General features: G+C 38.3%; 3 protein-coding genes across 4 annotated transcripts in view; 1 reads left to right on the top strand and 2 right to left on the bottom strand.

Moving 5' to 3' along the window:
* Positions 1-404: 404 nt before the first annotated feature.
* On the bottom strand, positions 405-13506 carry mrpl13 (mitochondrial ribosomal protein L13). Its single transcript, XM_042490145.2, has 7 exons — positions 13348-13506; positions 11354-11477; positions 10491-10584; positions 9690-9750; positions 8047-8133; positions 6218-6339; positions 405-750 (listed from the first exon to the last, which is right to left on the bottom strand). Exons 1-7 carry the CDS (start codon positions 13372-13374, stop codon positions 726-728), a joined length of 540 nt encoding a protein of 179 aa, XP_042346079.1. The 5' UTR covers positions 13375-13506; the 3' UTR covers positions 405-725.
* Positions 13507-13640: 134 nt separating this feature from the next.
* dscc1 (DNA replication and sister chromatid cohesion 1) lies at positions 13641-17422 on the top strand. The gene is made up of 9 exons (XM_042490631.2): positions 13641-14037; positions 14634-14802; positions 14951-15085; positions 15296-15386; positions 15612-15750; positions 15876-15928; positions 16060-16214; positions 16686-16834; positions 17026-17422. The coding sequence occupies exons 1-9, from the start codon at positions 13868-13870 to the stop codon at positions 17135-17137; spliced, it is 1173 nt and encodes a 390-aa protein (XP_042346565.2). The 5' UTR covers positions 13641-13867; the 3' UTR covers positions 17138-17422.
* A 1903-nt stretch (positions 17423-19325) lies between these two features.
* The window catches only part of LOC121945484 (carboxypeptidase Q-like), a 31667-nt gene continuing 28173 nt past the window's right edge, over positions 19326-22819 (bottom strand). For both annotated transcript variants that reach the window (XM_042489682.2, XM_042489683.2), the window contains exon 11: positions 19326-21220. In XM_042489682.2, coding sequence (XP_042345616.2) covers positions 21060-21220 — 161 coding nt within the window. In that variant the 3' untranslated portion in view covers positions 19326-21059. The remainder of the gene's footprint in view (positions 21221-22819) is intronic.

Genomic DNA, 22819 nt, shown 5'->3' with positions numbered 1-22819 from the left:
GTTATTACTCAAAACAGTCGACTGCCTCTCTGTGAAACCAATAAGGACTGAACCACACAAGTGTAAACTTCACCCCTCCTGCACTGCAGTCTGAAAAAACAAGCACTAAAGTAACTAAAAGTTGAGCTGTGAGCCGGCCCCGCTCTATTTGAGATCCAAACTTGAACAGTTTTAATAAGGAATGTGTCTCGCCACCACGCCCCTTAGTACAATATGAACTTATTTATTTTATATTTTATTTGCTTTTATAACCAATAAATCTGTAATGAGACTATAAATGTGTTTTAGGTCATTTGTTTAACTTTAATGACAGAAAAAGGTTAAACTTTAACTAGATTTTACATTTGTGGAAAAAAGCTACTTGACGACAAAAGTTTTTTTTTAAAATTGTTTATTAGATATTTTATAACTTACATAAACCGAATACATTTATACTTTAACTCACTGACAAGACAAAGAGCTCAGGATTTCTTGATCAAAGTTAATGTGATGGCCTGAATGTTGTCATAGTAACACATTAATTGGTTTCACTGTGAACCCACAAATTTTCAAAGGCAGGATCGGCACTAACAAATGTCATTTTATCATGAGCCAAACCTCATGGTTGCATAATCAGAGGAAACCCATAGAATCTGATTTTCACTGATCAGAGCTGTGCCACAAGGTGAAACCTGTAGCTGGTTCTGGATAATTCAGGTCCTTGGTCACATTGGGCGGTCTTTATTTCATTTCATCTTGTAGTCCTTAGGTCTGTGGAGAAAACACAAGACAACACATTAGTATGGGGACGCATAATAGTCTGGAAAAAGAACTGATAACAGGGAGAGAAACTGACAGATGAAAAACCACACAGATCTTATCGCCTTTTTTTTCCTTTTCAAAATGAAACCAGACAGCATCCTCTTTTTGTATTTTTTCCCTTTAATTTTGAGCCGAGATTGCAGCAGACAGATATTATCACACCGTGCTGTATTGGTTTTGATACAAAGTGAAAAAAATGTTATCAATTGTAATAGCTCTGCTATCAACTACAGCGGTATGTTTATGTTGTTGATTTTCTGTCTGAGCTCCGTGTGTGTGGGGAGTAGGGGGCCGCATATCCAATAATCATCTTTTTCCTCTGCGCCAAGGTTTTCAGAGAGAATATTAACTATGTGTTTAATAAAGGGTAACAATTGAATCGCCCTTGATGACCTCAACCCCATCTCCCCTGACACACACATATATTTGGTCAGTAAAATGAAAAAGACAGAGAATATTAATGAGGCTAAGGCCCATCCCTTAAATAAACCAGGATTAGCTTGACCTTGACGACCGCACCGCGACCGGCCTGAGCACACGCACTGATTGGCTGAGGAGATTGGACCAGTAAACAATAAGAAGTGGCTCATTTATCACCATGCGTGCACACACTGACAGCAATACCGAACGCAAGGCAGACATGCTGTACGCACAAGACGCGCACACACACACACACACACACACACACACACACACACACACACACACACACACACACACACACACACACAGAGGACAGGAACTGAATGAAAACAGTTTCTGGATCAGAGCCCTCTGTGTGGATTCACTGTTTGCACTCATTCATACCAAATGTGGGTTATGTTTTGTTCATGTGTCTGAAGCACCAGATGGAGGGTTTACCCCATCGCAATCACTGAAGTGGTGTCAGCATTACAGTAATTTTTAGGATAATTTGTTGGTTTAAAGGGTCAGCCTCTTGTGGTAGCTAGCCATGCAGATTTTGTTTTAGTTGTTTAGGTTTGAGAGTCTAAGATTTCTGCAGCCGCCCCAATATAATGGAGGTGAAAGGGATTCTGTGCCTCAACAAAATCTCAACGTTGTTTCGCAAAACAATTTTGTGTCCCTGTTGCTCTGCATAATCAGCAGAACATGCTGTCCAGTTTTAGTTAGGTATATTTCTTTTTTTTCCAATTTAACTGGGATATGACTTGTTGAACAATTTAACAATTCAATGTCCAATTTTTAGATATTTTGAGTACCATAAACAGATCTCCATCCACTGTATTGGGGTAAAGGAAGACATTTCAGAGGTTGATATACTTTTTAAAAAATTGACAAACCCAAAACTATCTGCATGAATGAATAAGAAAATATATTAAAATAATTTCAGCTGTGTTGTCCTAATATTCTGGTACTCGTTATGTCCATGTGGTTGTAATTTTAAACCAAGAATTGTTGGCAAATAGTGTTCAATCATAATGCAAAAAGAACTCCACTAAACTGTATGTGCATCAAATTATTGATGATGTTAAGAAACATAAAAAATGACTGTGTCTGCATGACTGTGTTCCACAGCAGTCTTGTTAGAGGTAAACTGCTATTTTTCAACCTGGAGATTACTTTTCCATGTTCTTGGGAATAAGTGACTAATGCTAACAAGAGTTTTTGAAAGCCGTCCAGGATTGAGAAAGATCTCTGCTTCCGCAACAGTCAAACTATCTTAAATACAGGCTAATCCCTACAGGCACGTGTGCACCATCAATTTACATCCAATAAAAGTGCTGCACTACAGTCTGTTTAGTCCTTCTCAACACTGGACCAATTTAAAAAAAAATGTTATTTCAGAACAAAAGGATACTTCACACATCTGCTCTGGAGCAGCTGTGTAGGAGAGGGACAGTCGGACACAATTTGCAGAAAAACTTCTGCACAACTGTCTAACTTACATAAGAAATACATTTATTGCAACTTTTCTGTAAATGTACGCAATATGCCTGATGAAGGTACAGTTACTGAAACATCGCCATAAATTTATTTGTTATGAAAGTTAGACAGTTTTGTGGAGAAAAAAAAAAAAAGGTTGTTTTGATTAGTCACTTAGACACAAAAAGGTCGAGATTGAAAGAAAACTGGGTAGTTGGAAACACCCTGGACAGTAACAGTGTATTGACTGCAGTAATGACAGTCTTACTGTATGTTACTCACCAGCACTCGCAAACTCTGAGCAGTTTAAATAAAAACAACCAGTGGACTTTGGTGTCGAGCCACTGACGCTAAAGATGAAGAGGAGCAACCCTGACCTGGATAAAATGCTCGGAGACAAACGACTGGATGGATTGATGGACGTTAGAGCTGAGCAGGTGGAAGAGAGAGTACTCTCAGTTAACCTGTCAGAATGATGTTTATGACAGCAGAAGCCAGAGAAATGCAACAGGACAACATTATCATGATCAGCGAGGCATGGGTCACAGTGTCAGTCCAATCTCCAACCAGAAAATACTTTACTCAAAAAGCCATGAATATGATTATGCCAAATAACAGATGCTCTCTCTCACACCCCGCAGAGAAACCTTGTATGTCCAAACAGGAAGTGGAGGGAAAACAGCCGACTTCCCCCACATGTGTTTGTGACATTTCACCATCTACATTCAAATGTTTGGCACAACAGCCGAGCCGAAGAAAAACACAAAAATCTTTGAGATAAAAAGTTTCTGTTTAACAACAGCTGACACATCTACAGAGCACAAAGCTGAGAGATCTGATCTATTACAGTGCGCTTCAGTGTTGTGTGTTTTATAATAGCATAATGTACAATGGGCTTATTTTATAAAGCTTTTCAGGGAAACTCACAATGCACTCCAGCACAACACCAAAAAAACTTTATATGCACTGAATAAAAATGTCAACTCTGGGGGGAAAAGGTCATATATTCGGGTACTAGAACTGTTCTGAAGTTTCTATTACTGAATTTGCACAGGAGTTACATCGTCGCTGTTCTCAGCGCATTATGTCACATACTGACCGCTCTCTGTTCCCTGACAATCACTCACACCACAGCCACATGTGTTTGTAGTTAGAATGAAATTCTTAGTTTTTCCAGTATGATTTATGTGTCAGAGTGAAAAGAGTCGGCAAGCTTTTGCATGTATTGTATTGTATCGATTCATACATATGTTGTGTAGTAAGTGGTGTGGGGGGGGGGTGAACCCAAATAGTTGACTGTTCAATTTGAGGAGTCGGGCTAGTCGTCAAATCGTCGCAATTGCTCCTAATAAACAATGATACATAACTTATTTATTCTTTCGAGCACTCACATAAGACTGTCGTGCTCGCAGGGCGCTTAGTATTTTTAACTTATGAGGCCAACAATGAGCCCATTAGAAACAGTGAGTGGAGACACTTCTAAAAAGCTGTTGATGGTTTCTGTCGAACAGAAAGTTCTGTTTACGACCAAAGAAAGCAAGCAGGACTCAAACACACTGACGTAAACTTTCTGTCCATCAATCTGTTCTGCTCCATTTCAGTAATTTGAACAGTGCTGCATCTACACGTGCACCCCTGACACACTAATATCACAAATGAGAATATGGATTAATGACAAAAAAAAGACTTCATAAACCAGACTGGACTGTAAATTATTGGTTGGGGACACCCCCTGGTAGTAAGACCACAAAAATAACACAGAACTGTGAGAAAGCGTCTGCACTGTTCACTGCTGAAAAGGTCTGAGCAGGGCGAGGCAATCCCCCGCACTCATTTACGTTAAGACTGTACGGCACTGGTTAAGTGACACACCTCCCACTGTGGCTCTCCTCCAAAGTCAAATTCACCATGGCATTGGTACCTTCACCATCTGCTGTCAGATTTCTAAACTGGTATTTCTTCAGAACGCTAAATACAAAAAGATATCTGCTTAAAATGGCTGCTAAAAAGCTGTCAAGGTAAGTGAAATAATCATTTTACAGTAAATGACTTATTGCAATATTCCAAATAACTGAAGGAATACTTATTGACAACTGTTGTATCGCAGAGGCAGGGTGGTGGAAGGGTGTGAGAAGTAGAAGCATGACACAGTGCTCAGATCAACATCACCCCCTTCTGGCATTTTGTCATCAGTACAAGACATGAAAATATGATTGTGTGTGTGTTTGTTTGTTTGTGTGTGTGTGTGTGTGTGCAGTACTCTAATGGTACAAAGGACAAAAAGATGAAAAATGAGTCTGAACTCAGATCATTTAAATGTTTATCAGGCAATTAAAAAAGCCAAGCTGGAAGTTATCATTACCATTACTCTTAAAACATTTGCAATACTGATGCTTTTACTGCTTTTACTCTCGTGGTCATTGATGTCTGTTTTTGTAAAAAGCTATTAAATACTATGTTCAGGCTGGACTCAAATATTTATTTATTCTGATATTTGTTTAGTAGGTTTTTGGTTTTCAATTTGGAGATTTGGAGATTCATCTTTTGTTTTTTGGGGTTTTTTTTAACAACTGACAAAGAAACTCTGAACTGACATAAATCTTACAAATATAAATCTCAAATTTTAAGTTTGTTGGAGCTAGTATGTTGTTTTATGCATATGTTTCACAGCGCTTTTAGAGGCTTTGTCTTGTAACTGGAGCCTTTTATAATGAACATTGACAATGAACATTTATGATCAATCGGCCCATAGGCCAACGCTACTTGAACTGAAGATGTCAGTTCTGGTTAATTTTGTTTTCAATAGCTCAAAGCCCATTAACTGGTGACTAACTGGTGACTAACTGTAATCGCCAAGCGGCACCGCTGGCTTGCTCTCACCAAATCTGGTTGGTTTGCCCAGCAGATAATTGAAGAGTAGCAAAATTATCCTATAGGCTGACATGCGTAGCTGTTAAAATTATATTCCCTGTGTTTGAACAATTAACTTTTGACATTCCTATTTCGAAAATTTGCTGATGATTACTACCAAAGCAGTAGCAGTAAAAAAAAAACATGTATTTTGGGTAAACTGCTGTTCATTTCCTTTTGGATTTCCAATGTGGGTGATTTAATTTGATTTAATTTATTTATTTAGGTCACAAGCAAAACAATGCTCGATGACAGTGAGGTTGGGCTGAATTAAAAGACAGAAGCCATAATTTATTAGCTTCACTATCTTATTTTACAGAGACTCTTATGTGAATGTGAAACACTCCACACAAACACACACCAAAATGTCTTTGAGGAAAACAACGATAAAGGGAAAGAGTTAATGATCCTAAGTGTAATACAGCAGATAGATTCTGCATCCATCACTTTCCATCTGCATTAGCATCCACTGTATATGCAGTGACACTGATGTGCACTGTGTATCGACAGTGTCTGCTCATGTTAGTGTGTTTGCAAAGACTGTGTGTGTGTGTGTGTATGTGTGTGTGTGTGTGTGTGTGTGTGTGTGTGTGTGTGTATGTGTATGTGTGTTTCTACATACGGTGTCCACAGCCTGGGGAAGGCGTCTATCTCCTCCTGCGTGTACTCGCTGAGTTTCCTGGGGATTTCTCTGGGCTGTGGCAGCTCCTCCGTCAGGTTGGCTCGGATGTCGTCTGGCAGCTCCTAGTGAGGGGAGGACACGGAGAAGACAATGAAATTAGAAATAAAATGTTGGCAGGACAAGAAATTGAAGGGGAAAGGAAGGAAATGAGACATAGAAAGAACTGAAAGGAGGTGACATGAAAAAGAAGGTGAGAATAAAGACGGCATCAGTCGCTTTTTCTAAAACACTCATAAGCAATTTTACATTGTCTAAACTGCTCTGAGCTGTAGATGAGACTGCAGTCATTCACATCGCTCAGGAAGCCCATCTGCTAGTAATCAGGGATGCACACTGCACAACATCAATTCTGACGGCGGATATCAAGTCTCGACCAAAATAAACGACAAGTATCTGACTCTGCTCAGCACTGACTTGTGACATCAAACACCTCATGTATTACATTACAAGTCAAAACTCAAAGATCTGGTTTTTTTCCCAGTGCCTTGAATAAATGATCATGTTCTCTCGCATGGATAGAAATTACATCCTGTTAATATTTGGGCAGACCGCCCAGGTCAATTAACGGCCTGTTGAGCACTTTTTTGTTTCAATTCATTTCAGAGGCTGTGGTGTGTGACGCTGGTGGTTCGCCAACATCATTTTAAAACAATCACAACTGAATGCTCCCTAATGCCTGCAGATCACTGCACCAACAACGCAGTGGAAGTTTCCTCTTTTGAACTAAGGAGGCAGAGTAGACGGGTTGATTTATTGAGAACAAGATGGAAACATGTTAGTCATCAATATGTTAATGTGATCAAAGCAGTATTCATTGATATTTAAGCCACTGTAACAAGCTATATTGTTGAACACAATGCAGAAAGCACAAAGCACTACACTGATGTCAACTATCAGCTGCTTATCTGCACTTCCCGCAGACACAAAGAAACATTAGCATCCATTTGTCGTGTTTCTGGCCATGCAGTGAGTCTAAGACCAATATTCACTCTTCCTTCAGCTCTGCTTTGGTCTCTACCAAATCCTGAGGGGAAAATACCTGTCTCCTGAGCTGTTAAATTCTCCACTTTGTTTGCAAGATACTTCCTAACTGTGTCTGTTTGCCATTCTGTGTGGAGCAGGTAGGGCACAGAGCATTTTTTAAAAAATGTCTTAAAAATGTCAGAGTAGCTGACTGTTGCAACTGAAAACAACACAATAAAAGTGAGATTGAATTACATAGGTAAAGTTGGGGGTCTCAATAGTGTGCACATCTCCTTTCCTCCTCGACTGCATATCAGACTTTATACAGATACTTCCATTTAAAATAAAGGTTTCAAGTCCCAGTTATAAAAATTTAGTTTTTGAACCCCGAGAACCACTTTGTTTTCTCTCCTCTTAAGAGTCACTGCAACTGATACAAGAGTGAGAATGAGTTAACGTTCTGCTGAAGCAACCTCCAAATCAGCTCTTCAAACACACATACCAGCTGAGACAGTGTCGGTGAAGAAAAGGATGAATACTTATCCATACAGGGCAACAATCAGATTTAACTACATTTAATCATTCTATAGTTATTAATTGATTAAAAGTGTCAAGGTGACCTGGATGATGGATGATTAAAACTGGATCATTCTTTTGTGTCAGAATCTGCTGAGAGATATCAGTGCAGCGCTCCCCATAATGTGCCCTCTCTCTGATTATCCTTAATAAGCCTTGATGATTAAGGTGGTGAGTGCAGCAGCCTGAAGAATCATCAGCACGGAGAGATACGGAGAAACTGGACTTACGTCTTCAGGAAAGATGTGTAACCGCTGCATCATGGTGCGGCGTAGCAGGTTCCTTGGCAGCATGCCGTAAACCGCTAACTTCACAATCTGGTGAGAAGAAGCACATTAAAAAAAAAATTGATATGCAAACAGCAGCTATTGATAGCAACCTTAAATACTTTTTTCCCCATTTTTTTCTCACATTTTCCTCCAAAACTGTTTTTCAAAGAGAAACTGGTTGTACAAATGTGAATTCGAGTTGGAGAGAGTTACTGGACTGAGACATTGGACAGAAATATTGGAGAGAGACGTTGGACAGGGGCTGTGCTGACAAATCATTCATCTGTCCAATTCTGTTTCTCCCTCTTCGCTCGCCAACCCTCCAAACCTCATTTTAACTAAACCGCCATCAGGACACACGTCTGTGGTCAGCACAGAGCCAACAGCAGAGCAAACTAATCGCCTGGTTCTGTAAACTACAGATTGGAAACCAGTGCAGGTCATTCACCTACGGTTAGTGTTTCCCACAGGATGGGAGCAATTTTACGAGCCACATGTGGAAAAAGTTGACAAACCCTTTGAGTTTGGCTCCCATTCTGCTGTTGTGGTTGACATGTTAAACGATTCTGAACAACCCCATTGTTATTGTTAAGCATCAAATCACTACGGACCTGTGAAGCTCAGTATTTGGATTAAACAGCCCATGTTCCTCTGATAAGGCCCAATACAATATTCGCATGTTGTACTACAGAGACACTTTGAAACATCACTTCAGTGTAAAGTAGAAGGCAAGTGTTACTTCTATGTATTTGTCAATGGTAATAAATCTCATGAAAACACTAAAAATGTGTTTTTCCAGCTCGCAATACTTTCTGAACCCGAAGCACATTTACTGTCACCAGGAGTATACAATTTTTACAAACAGGCCACAAACACAAAGTTTTATCGTTTAAAATAGACTAAATAATTTCCCACAGTGTTACTCCAATAGGAGTGCATTTGATAGAGACTATTTTCAGGATCAGATCATAAACATTTGGTGTTCTGGTGAGTATTTACAGCAGCAGGACGGTGTATGTGTGATCAAATCAAAAATAAACTTAGTGTCTATGCTTTGGCTACATGAGAAATGCTCCTTAGTGGATCAATTTATTATTGGTTTTGGTCTTTTCATGGAATTGGTTGACAATCAGATACATCTACACTATCGCCAGTTTTGTTCTTCACGCTCATGAGTTGTTGTTTTTCTCTCCAACAAAGAGTCCGTAACCCTGAAAACCATGAATATGTAACACAACCAAAACCCCCGGAGTTATCCTTGAACTGACACGTACTGAGTTTCAGAACACACCAACCACCACCATCACCAGTATAAATTCACTGCTGTTTAATCCCCACTCTCTGCCCTTCACATTAATATGCACGAGCAGCACATATGAAGGCAGGGATAAATGTCAAACCACGAAACACCTGCTCCGCACAGCATGGGGCCGACAAAGAAATGCGACTAATCCCTGAGAATGTGGGTTAAATTATACATTCGGTATAATAAAAATTCATGTTGGAGGGTATGTGGCAATGGCACATCTGAGCACATCAGCGGTTTTAGAATTCTCCCTAAATAACAATTTTAAAAAATTAGAAATAATGTTGATGACACTTACAGCTTTTGGGTCTTTTTGGTGCAGCTGGGCCGCTGTTACCTGTTTGAATCCACCCGGATACCTGTAGGAGAAAACAACAAGCTTTGTCAGTCCTTGTTTCTACCATCAGAGGATAGAAAATTGTTGAGTTTTAACATCCCTGAAACTTCTCGTGCAATCCATTTACAGCAATTACAGTGAAAGGATGCAAAGACGAGACATGACAAAGAAAATCTTCTACCAAACACAACTGATTATTATATTTACTGAAAAAATTAAAGAGCTTTCTGTTGCTTGATCTGCACTTTTAATCAAATTATTTTTCTCTTTTGAACAATAGAAATACATTAGCCATCTATTAAAAATGGGAATGCATGTTACCAGTTTTTCAGCAGTGAAGGGATATTAAAGTATCTAATGCAGACCTGTGTGTCCCTTCAAAGTGTCGTATTCAAGCAAACCTTGGACTAACACCAGTCACCTCTAATTCCTAATTTACGTTCATAAAGTACTTAACTGAGGAGAATTGGTTATTTCCAGCAGTTTATTGCCACAAATCACTTTCTCCAGAATAAAAATGTAACGAGACTCTAACCAACCACAAAAGCTTTACGTTTTGCAGGTCTAAAAAACATGAATGAGGTATGAATGTGACAAGAGGCTAATGACACATAGAGACATGCTTTTCTTGAAACATTTTCTGATCGGTTTGTAGGTTTTTACATAATGAAGAGCAAAGAAAGACAAACTGGAAAGAGCAAAAAGGAGGAAGAGAAGATAAAGAGACTGGGAGAAGTAAAGTATGAGGTAATGTGCACTTACCCCGTGTGTGATGAGTAAACTTTCTGCTCCCACTTGTTTCCAGAGAAAGCTATGTGTTTGGTGTTTATTACTACAACATGGTCACCACAGTCACCTGTGAAGATGATCAGAAGATGCATATTTCCGGGTTAATCGATATGGCGATATTTTTGACACGATATAATTGATATTCTCCATTTCAACTGAGAGACAAGTGCAGACCCAGCTGGTATGACAATGATAATGCCAAAAACAGTGGCTGGTTTGTTATGCCAACTAAGACCAATCCCTTTTTTTAATCCTTATCTGCCACCATGTGGCCATTTCATGCCATGACAACATCAAACTCACACGGGTGTGATGTGATTTCATAACAGAAAAAAAATCATTTCATATTAGGAATGAACAATAATATTAACATGTCATCAGTATGTTCAGATATTGGCTTTAAAATGAAATATCAGAATCGGCCAACATGCTGATTTTTTTGACAATATCACAAAGCATTTTTTTTATTACTGACAAAGTAAAAAAGTACAAAATGTAAGTTGAAGTATTTTCTTACTTTGCACAATAAATGAATACTACATACACTGAAAAGCATTGTATTTTATGTCTCCATCAGCTGGTGGGCAATCACGATAAGAGTATGCATAACTGTAGTGCATAGTGCATATTTCTGCTACAGAAGAGATGTGATGATCACTAAACTTACGTGGAGGAAAAAGTGGATGTATCAATAGCCAAGTAAGTTGTTATATATTGCATATCGACAAAAAAATCCAATATTATGTATCCCTACTTTATACGTGGCGTAATGGTATTTGAAGTTACTTATAACCTTATATGTGTTTGTGTTCTGTGACAGGTGGACTCCTACTCACTCAGTGCATGGTAGATAGGTTTGTGTTTCCCCTGTAATCTAACAGCACACATGGTCGCAATCTTCCCAGGAGGCTGCATTCTGGCATCGATCAGGAACCAGGAACGAGCGAAGGTTGCCCATTGCTGAAAGAAGAACAAGAGAAAGACTTGGTTAGATCAACTGACTGGCAGGAGACCTTCACGTGATTAATAGTATGGGAAACAAAAGACAACAAAATCTTTTGTGAAGACAGACCATTTCACTACAGACAATCTGACACGTTACAAAAGGAAAAGCACAGGTGTACATAATAAAATTTTGATGGCTGAATTCCATTTAGCTGTTTTAGTTTCACAGTCGTGGTATTGTGCATGCTGGCTCGCTGTCACACTCACATGACTTACTCTAGAATATAATGGAGTCATTGTTAATGTTATCAATTACACTCGTGTTTCTTCAACTACGACAATTCAAAACATCTGCTGTGAAAAAGATTTGTGGAATAAGACCGAGTGGCAACTTTCTGTCTCTACTTTTCTTCTAGAATGTATCAGACAGATGGAACATTACTGATAATGAAACAAAATTAATTCATCAATTTCTGTTTCTTAATGTTGCCATACTCATCCTTGTAACTAACCTAGACCATATGAAGATGCAACGATAACCCCATACACACAACACTAAGTCAAATAAAGCCCAAGTTATTATCCCTGGACAGACCTTATTACACTGATTCACAGAATACACCAAACACCACCATCATCAGCACTAAAACACTGCTGATCAATCCAAGGTCTATGAACTTTACGTCAACCATGATAAAATTTAAGGGTATGTGTCAGCAACAACTTCCTTAGAGGCATGTGGCAGATATAGAAATCATATTTTGTGAATGCAGATTAATGTTGGGAAACTCAGATTTTTTTTTTGCATGCAGATGATTTTAAAATGCTTGACTAAAAGCACTAGCAATTTAAATGGTTCAGATTATTTTAATCAACCATCATGCAAATGTGTAAAAAAAAATATATATATATATATATATATATATATATATATATATATATATACACAGATTAAGGAAAAAAAGGATTAACTCTCGTATGGTACAATAAATTGAGCAATTTAAAACTCACATCAAAATCAAATATATTATAGTCTGATTTCTATGTCATTTTCGATGTTAAAATGGCCGGGCGACATGGAGAATATCACATATTACAATACTTTGACCAAGTACCTCCAATTTGATATTGCGACTAAATTGTAGGGTTGACTATTGATGCTTTCACAAAATAATTACGCTGAAATTTTTGATAAATAGCCATCAGTAATATGGATATAATGACTAAGTGGGCAAAGGCAAATAATAATAATATAACAGCTTGAACAATCTGGCAGGTTTAGAAAAAATGCATTATTTTATTGTAATGCAGAATTTAAGTCCAGGAAAAGACAACACCTCGATATTACGATATCCCAAAATCTAAGACGACAGCTAATCTCATATCATGTTATCGATATAGTTATGATATATCGCCCAGCCCTAAATTTGCAGCAATTGTCTCCATCTCTCACTCTTTCGGGATATACGATTACTCACACCGTTTGTAAACATGTCAGTGTGTAGGGGATACGAGGACACGGAAACCCCCAAAACAAAACTTCAGGCTAGCACAATCTGACAGAGCGATTTTAAAACATTATGTGAGAGTTTGCAGTGGCTGACAAGAAATAGTGTTGGTCTTACAATTAAATCGTAATGCTTCTTGCAAACGATATTGTTGGTGTTAGGATACAACAACTGACTCTTTTATTTTGCTAACTCGCATAGAAAGGCCATTTATTGTGTTACTAAGTAGCCGCACACACTGCGGCTAGCTCGTTAGCGGCGCGCGTTAGCTAACTGCCTATTTGTGCTTTACATGAACAAAAGCACAAATACCGGACGGCAAAAGTACGAGATACCAATGAGAACATGTAATGCTTTGTTATAATATCTGCGTTTACCTGAGCAGATCGTGAGAAACTTGACATTTCGATGAGACAATCAGCAGCACATCCTCAAACATTTGACCCTCAACGTGAGCGATGGTCCGTTTGGTAAATATTCCCGGTTGAAACAAGATTTGAAACTTCGCGTTTCCTTTGTTGCGGATCTATCTATATTTAGATCGTTTAAGAAAATGTACCGCCATTTCGTGGCTACTTTACAGGTAATTGCTATTGCGTCTAAACGAAAACCCTTAAAATAAATGTTCGAGTTTTCTTTTTTTTACATTTAGTTTAAATTTCCCTCAAATATTTTCTACCCGGTCCTATTTTGACGTAACACCTCAACGTCATTTCCTTCCTACGGCACGAACGAGAGCGGGGAATTTTGACAATCGCCCATTATTGCTAAACAACATTTTTTAGTTGTTTTTTTTTACTTTGGAAACAAGTACAGTTTGAGATAGTTTGTTTCGCGAGTCAAAAAAAAAGTTTATTCAACAAAACGTTATCGATCTAACCCGCCGTGAGAGCCAAAATGAGAACTTTAGAGGAGGTTCAGGCCACTCTGCAGATCGCTAAACTTAAAGAAGACGATCTGCAGAAAACCATCCACTGTCTGTCTTTTGGACAAAACGTTTCATCTGCAGACTACTGTCTGATGGAGCTGGACGACACGCTGTGCAAACACATAGAAGCTGGGCAAAGGTAACGTGAAGGTGTCAATATTGTGAATGAATGTGTTGAGTTTGTGTATATGAAGCACGCGGATAGAGAGGTAATATCGCTTTATGTGCCTGTGTTTTGTATTTTTCTTTGCAGTCATTAAGTGTGAATTGCATGGTAAACCTTTCAATCTCTTTCCATTTAAAAATAATGAAAAATACCCTCCATAAGTTCTCTAAAGCTTACAGTGACATCTTAAAAATGTTTGTTTTATCTGATCAAAGTCCAAAACCATAAGGCTATTTAATTTAATCTCTCTCATTTCAGAGGGTGGAACAAGTTAACCTTTTTTACTTGAATTACTTTTAGAAACAGACTTTCAACACTGTTACGTTATTTTGCCTATTTTGATTAATCGATGAATAAACTCATACTTTCAGCACTATTATTCATTTGTTTAAAACCTGGTCAGCAGGTACTCTGTAAACTACTGTCTTCCCTGTCTTTTTTTCTTGTGTAACTGAAATGATTAATGTGGTTGGGGATAATTAACTGATCTGCAGTTCAGTGGCGCAAGATGCATGATCAGGATGGATGTAGATGTGTATACATTTAATAGTAATTTTCTCTTTTTCCAGTCTGGTGATTCGAGGGGACACAGATGAGCGTGCTGTGCTCTGCAGTGGTGACAAGACCTACGATCTGAAAATAGCAGACACATCTAACGTTCTGCTGTTTGTACCAGGATGCAAAACACCAGAGCAGCTAACAAACAGCCAGGAAAGCTCTCATGTGGTGCACACTCAGGTATGGAAATGACTCACTCACAGGTACCTGCTCAATGTACTTTAACACCCAAACAAACACACAACCTTCTGGGTACATATGCAAATACAATAATGGTTAACTGCATTTATGACCCACATACACTAACAGTATCCTGCCTCTGTTGTAGATCTGGGGATTTTGTAACAGTTACTGGGAACTGAGGAAACAGCGTCCGAAATTGAAGAAGCTGAAGAAGATGTTAATGGAGAATCCTTATGAAGGGCCAGCTTTAGTGGGGCAGGAGGAGAATACAGAAAACAGGGTGAATACATATTTTACAATGAAGTCGTTAATATCTTGTATGACTGTGTGTACATGTGTGTGTGTGTGTGTGTGTGTGTGTGTGGTGGGGGTATGGGGCTTATTGAAAGTAGCTGACTAAGATGATGTGTTTTGAATGTTTCAGTGTTAAGCGTTCCCTTGTTTTGAATGTTATTGTAGCCGTTAGTCAGCATGTGTTCCTCTGTTACAGTACACAATGCAGGATCTGCTGGAGAAGATCCAGGCCAGTGAACAGGAGCTTAAGACCAATTTAGAGACCATCCATGCCTGTCAGATAGACGGTAAACGGTGACATTTTTTTGAATAATAACAACATTTATATTAATTTTTAAAGTTTTACTAAAAAGCAATAAACAGGTACAAAATCATCATTATGGAAGTGGTCCTGGGAGCTACAACGCAGGAAGGATGAATCTCTCTATTCTTCTGTATATTTCATATAACTTTTTTAAAAACTAGATATTTAAAACCTCGTGTTTACAGAAAGTGTCATTTCTGTCTTGCAGGCTACTGGCGAGTGCTGGACTTTGACTACGAGATGAAGCTGCTTGGTCACGTGTGTCAGCTGGTGGATTCTGAGTCGTGGTCCTTCAACAAGGTTTCTCTTCAAACCAGTCTAGAAGAGTTAGCTCCACTGGAGCCAAAGTAAGTTATCGTCTGTGATCATGAAACAAGAGATGAGGTTATACTGGCTTCCTTCTATTTTGAGGCTTGATAAGTCTTATGATAAATGTTCAGCCAGTTTCCAATAATGATGTTCTCTTTTACAGAGAGATGATCGAGCACTGTTTGAACTCTTATGGGAAGCGCTATACTGAGAATGGTAAGAAAAAACAACCTATGGCGACTCAATTGACAGACTTGAAGTTTTCATCAGTAAAACTGGTAGCAGAATCCTACACAATATGACAGTACAGAGTACTAACATCCCTGTATCTTCCTTCCTCTGTACAGACAAAGTTTTCTATGCACTGCATGAGGACAAAGTGTGTCGGGGCATGGCGCTACTGCTGCTGCAGAACGCTGTCAAGTTCAACCTGAGGGAGTTTCAGGAAGTCTGGCAGCAGAGCGTCCCAGAGGGCATGAGCACAAGACTGGACCAGCTAAAGGTTTGCCCGTACCTCTCTTATATACTTATTTTATCTTTTTATTTACTTTTGAAGAGAATAGATAGTAATTTACGGAACATTTTAACAATTTGAATTAAATAAAGTAATTGCCCTAGACTGAAACAAATCCTCTCAAAAATGCAGCTTTGTACTGTTTCTTGTTATAAAATGGCATAATTGCATTCTTTATAAAGGTGACAAGCTGACTAAAGTAGTACCATCATAGAGCTTTATGGCTCCTAAGAGTCAAGAATCTATTGAAATCACCAGACTCTTATCTTGTTGTTTTTCTCTTTTATACCAGTTTCCATTTATAGTATCTGATGATTCAATTTCATTCTGTCTCTTTCTTAGACCAGCCGTAAATAATCATGCTTCTGTAAGAAAGGAGCAGTCGTTTCTCTCTGCTCATTTTCACTGACCTTTCTCAAGAACATTACTACCATGCTGACGGTGTTGTAAACCTTCCAGAGCGTTGCCCTGGTGGATCGCAGCTCCCGTCCAGAGACCATCTGCCTGCTGCAGGTGGAAGATCTTCCAGAAGACACGCTGGAGCGCTTCAACCACCTCTTCACACTCAGAGAGAAATGGACAGAGGACGACATCACACCATACATACAGTAAGTGTCATCCATTTAGGAAATTATTGTAACATTCAATAAAAGCGGGAAAATAACCCACAATGGCAGTTACCTGACCATTTATGTAGTATCAAAGGTACACAATTTGGTTTTGTTGACGAAAGTGCAAAAAATTAAGCGTCTTATCTGATTATAATGTGTCATGCTTCCTCTGTCTTTTTCTCGTTCAGGGACCTGTGTGGAGAGAAACAGACCACCGGAGCTCTGCTGACCAAATATGCTCGATCTTCACTGCAAAATGGGATCAAAGTCTTCAACTCCAGACGGCCTGTTGCTACATGAACATGAGCACCACCAAATTATAAATTTACATATGAGAATGAATGTGGTTATGTTTGTTTCTAGAGTGATTTTTGCAATGGTCAAAATTGTTTTAACTCATAATTTTCCCTAACTATGCTCAGTTAGCACTGATAGTCTTGCAGACACTTAATGTGTATAATTCATTTACTTAAAATCCAAATGTTACGTTTTCTCACTGAAACCAAACTTCATCTTTATTTCATATTTTTCTGTAAAAAATTGCTACATATTGGTAATAAAGTAAGTTTTTATAATATTATCAGATGAGGGTTTTTCTCGGTGTCCTTTTGTCCTTAATTAACCTAACTTGAACAAATTAGATTCATTTTAATTGACAACAGGAAAATAAAATGATAAACATTAACTTACCAGGTGCTGCTGGCGGTTGTCCACAAGGTGGTGCTCTATATTGATGAATTCAGTATGAGCTCCACACACTTACTTGATCATACAATATGTGCTGATTTACATCCAACTGCATTGTCTGTTGTGTACTGCAGTCAAATGACACAATGATTATGTTCACAGAATCATACAGATTTATGATTTCTGAGATTGTTAAAAACCATCAGGTTTCTGCAGAGACAATCCTAGTCTCAGCTGCATGTAGAGCTGAAACGATTTGACCAACAACTATTCTGCATGTGTTTTAATCGTTAACAAAGATTAAGTTTCCAGTTTTCCAGATTTTTTTTTTGTCTTTGTATAATAAACTGACTCTTCTTGGATAAAAACACAAGATGTCACCAATGGATCAGGGCATCTCTTTGTATTTGCCAAATTTGGTATACTAAACGGTTAATAATCTGTGGATTTATTAATAAAGGGCCACAAAGAGCACAATTCACGGTACATCCACCTTCTTTGCTCAACTGTGCCATTCTCACTTCAAGAGCTTTCAAGTCATGGGCTGAGCAGGTTGTATACATTATATGCACCGCAGCTATCATGTACAGATCAAGGCACATGAAACAAGTAATGTGACATTACCACATTTTTGGCGTAATCTATTACTCAGATCTTAGAATTAAAATTCATTTTTTGACTAAAAGCAAACACATTTGTCAAGACAATTTAATGTGGAGACTGAATTCAAGCCACAGAGAGCTGTTACACAGTGAATTATATGTGATCAGAGTTTCTAGCTGAATACAAATCAACATCACCTCTGCTTGATTGATTGTTCACAGCATTATTACAGCTGCTACAACACATTTGAAAAGACAGATCAACTTTGATCACACAAAAAAGTGCATAAAGCATAACAATAACAACACAGAAGTAAGTGTAAAAAATGCAGCAGAGATACAGAGAAGAAAAAGAGGTAAGTGCCTTTTAGGTCAAGTTAATGCAGACAAAACAGAAGAGATGAAAATAAGAGAGACAAGGTGACAGAGCAAAGGAGTTGGGTTAGAACAGATCAGACTAAGTTCAGAAAGCATTAAAATAACATTAAACCAAACTGGCTGCTAGTGGGGTTCAATGTGTTCCTCCAGAAATTGAAAACCTCACACACGAGTTCAATAGATCAAAATAATCGTGGCCTCTTTTAAATGATATACAAATGTTTATTTTTAACCAGTCCTGTCTGTCAGAAGCCTCACGTTAATGTGTGCATGTTGTTTTCAACAGATGATGTCTGTGGTGCATTTGTGTGACTCAGTGTGTGTTAACCATCACCAGACTGCGTATTTTACTAACACAACTGTCTGCGTGTGAATCAGTGTTACTGGCACATGAGGAAGTGCTTAACAGACAGAAGCTACACTGCTTTGTTTCAACACAGACAAACACCGACTCACACACATCTGTGTTTCCAAACTAACTTTATCTGCACTGGCTGGCTGACTCACCCTGACATCAGCCCTCAGGAGTGCTGACTTATCAGTTCATTGGGCAGAGGGATCCCAGCTGTGTGTATTTTATATCTGCTGCATTGGTCAGCGAGGCACTCCGAAAATGATTAATTCTCTTTACTTCCTCTCCTCCTCTGTATGATCTCTGCTGTTCACCTTTTCACTCATCGTGCCCCATGTCTCTCCGTTCCTCTTTCCATGGACTGAATGCGTCTATTTTGTCGTCATCCTTCTTTCCTCTGCCACAGAAACTACATGATCAGTTCAAATTCCAAGTATTACAGCAAAAGTACAAAAAGAGGTGACAGGGGTAGACCCATGCTTAATGATTTTATTAATCAAACACTGCAATGACTTTTTTGCGTGCATCAAGGGAAAAATAGCCCAGTACAATGTAGGCAGATGTAATACTTCAAACCTTGACCACAACAATTAAGAAAAAACATAAAAATTAAAAAAGTATAATTTTTGTAGATGACTTTGTTCTTCTCTTTAACACTGGAAACTAACAGAAACATTGGGGATTTGGGCATCTCCTCAATCTATCAACTCAAATATTCTTATTTATGAGCTCCTAGTTAGTGTTTGATTTTGTAACACCTTATATTAAGGCATTAAACGAATATCTCACCCACAAAATGACCATTTATAAATCAATACTGTCATGCTGTGTTACCTTTGGTTTGCAAAGAAAACATTTTCTTGTACACCTCCATGGAAAATTGCAAACATATTGATCTATTGATCGATTGGGGGCTACATTAACAGCAGCAAAACTATATCAAAACATGCATTTACAATCTTTCACACACAATTGTATATTTTTTCATCAGATAATGAATGAACTAAGAACCAGGTACAATACAAATATTTATATACATATTACACATGTATTTTATTGACATGTATATTGAGACATCTTGTTCACGTGATTGGTCACGACTGTTCACATATGTATTTAAGATGGCGTCGCATATTGTAAATCTAGTCTGATGAAGAGTTGTCCTGCTGGAAATGTCACCTGGGTGCGTTAAATAAGTAATAACTGGAGCTCTGCAGTGTATGAGATATTGTTTTGCCTTAGTACTTTTCACTCATGTTTGGTTCAGCATCTGCTCCAAGTTTGGATTGGATGTGTGTGCAAAATTTCACATAACACATAACTGCAGTATAATTCAAATCTCATTTAGTCAGCCTTATGCTCAGTAGTATCCCAAACACATGCATTTTTGCGAAAGCCTTACTATGTAAAAGTGAACTGGAAGTGAAACTTATCTATGCTCCCTTCAAAGCAAGACTCCAATACATTTTTTTTTAAAGCAAAAATGCATGTGATTGGGAAGTATTGAGCATATGACTGGATAAATGAGACTTGGATTATACTGCACAAGTCAAGTGAGCATTTGCAAACAAATGTTATATTTTGTGATGATATTTTTTTTTATTGTCAAAAATGGTTCTTAATCAAACAATAAATCAATGTGTTTTCCTCAAGAATTCAAGGTAAGACAGCATGACTAAATGATACAAAAATGGTCATTATGTGGGTGAAACTTGAGAAGTCCACAAATTTTCTTAGTGTTGTCTCAGTCAGTAACCCAGCATTTAGAAAACAGCTTTTTACTTAAGAAAAAAAAGGCAATTAATTTGTCTTAGTAATGCGCTCCTCTCTGCTAAAAGTCATTTAAATCATTATGTAAGGTGATCATATCAGCATCTATTATGTTGCTCTGGATTTTCAGTAAAACCTTGACATCTGTAGTCCTGACTAGATTTTATCCTGCTTTACATTCAAGATAATCATGACACTGCCCACTTACAGAGAGGTCACTTAATCTCTGTTTTATCTTCTCTCAGATTTACTCATTTATCCCTGGCTGATTCACATACAATTTGTAAACAAAGATTTCTTAATTCATCCACTCAATCCGTTTTTTTTTCTTTTGAAAAAACAGCTGGTTTTGAAATTAACCAGTCCAGCTGTTCATAGTCATCATCCTGTCTTCCTGTTCACTAGGGGCCTCAGTATCATGTTTGCTAACTGTCTACCTGGGCAACATGTCCTGCAGGTCTGCCACGACGTAGGCAACCACAGTCCACAGTGCTGAGCAGAGGTTCATGTCATGAGGGTCCTGGACAGTCATGGTATCACCCTCAGTGTGGTGGAACCAAAAGTATCGACTGTCTTCCACATGGAGGGTAGCCCCTGTTAGAGAGATGGAGGACAAACACACGCAGCTCCAATAAATGCTGAACATGTTGAAAGGTCAACTGTCCAAATCATTAGATTTTACATCTGAAAGAAAAAAACATCATCACTGCATCCGGTGTAATCCTCCAGGACATTTCTGTGGGAGGGGAATGTAGGTCTGACTAATACACAGAGTGGTTCAATTCCTTTTGAAAAGAACTCATCACAGATGTATGTCTAGTCTGGCCCTTACATGTGGAAAACAGCCAAAGTGATGAAATACTCAAACATGGGTGTGACAGTGATTGGGCACGCCGGGCCCAGGCCCAGGGGCCCCCAAGCTAGAGCCTCTGTGTATTTTATTATCTTTGCATATTTTAGGGCTTAGTCAGTGACAGAGCCTCGAAAGTCCTGAAAAATAAAAAGTAAAAACTGAAGGAATTAGCATCACCACCGATATGTTGCATGAAATACACCATCATGATACATTTTAAGTGGGTGTTAGTCCCCTCCGTTTACAGGACTTTGAGTCTGCATGGAGAAAAAATAGCATGAGCCTTTTACACTTCCAGGCCAAGGGAGCAGTTTTGTCATAGTTCACCTCTGCTCAGTAACTGGTAAAGAGAGAAGGAAGAAGTCTCAGTTTCGCTGAAACAAATTTCATTTCTTGTTCTGGCTTCATTTCTATTTCAAACTACTATCTCATCCCCCTTGATTTTTTAAAAAATTATTTTTAAATAACTAGCTCTATTTTGAGGATTTCTCTATGCACTCTGGGACATTATTTACCCTTGAGGACCTTTTTGTCCCCAAATAATAATGACATTTTCTGTTAGAAATTTAGTAGCTATTCTTACTGAGTAAAAATGTAAACACACCAATTCATGTAATCAGTGGTTAAATTAAGTACATTTATTCAAGTATATATATGTATACCAATACCAAAGCCTAACAAAACAATAGACTGAGTCCCCTCCTAAAATGTAGGGACTTATTTTTGATTGTCCCTACCATCAGATGACATTTAAAGAAACTCCTCTAATTTAAATTAAGTTTTTAGCCTTGTTAAGATGTTCAGTGGTGTTTTTAGATGCTACAAGACATACAAACACCTTCATATACCGAACCTTGTCAACTAGCAAGATGGGGCTTTCCATATTATCAGCATAACACCAGGACCAAACCAGGGGTATAGGAGGGGAAAACCAACAGAATTGGAATAATGCAATAAAAGAAAGACACTTAGATAAACTTTAAAATAAATTATGAGGAAAGAGAAATAGTGGAATCAACAGTAATCAGCAAGTAATTATCAGTAAGAATTTGTCGTGGTAACCTGAATAGTTAGCTTTTTGTCATGGGGAAACATCTTACAGTTGGTCATTGTTGTCAAGAAAAGGAGACAGTGGAGCACATCCTGATTTCATGAAGGAAGTATGAAAATGACAGAAGGGCTATGATTACAGACACAGAGCTACAGAGGCCAGGATAAGTGGAGGCCAGGACTAAAGAAATGTTTGAGTGTGGGGACATGGTGGAGGGGGGAAAATGGATATTTAGGCTTTTGAAAGCAACCACACAACCAGATTATAGAACTGTAATACGGTGATACTC

This window comes from Plectropomus leopardus, chromosome 11, assembly GCF_026936395.1.
Source record: "Plectropomus leopardus strain MGB_pleo_1.0 chromosome 11, ASM2693639v1, whole genome shotgun sequence".
Lineage (NCBI taxonomy): Eukaryota > Metazoa > Chordata > Actinopteri > Perciformes > Serranidae > Plectropomus > Plectropomus leopardus.
Note: the sequence above shows the minus strand (reverse complement) of the source record. Positions and strands in the feature narration are given on the sequence as shown.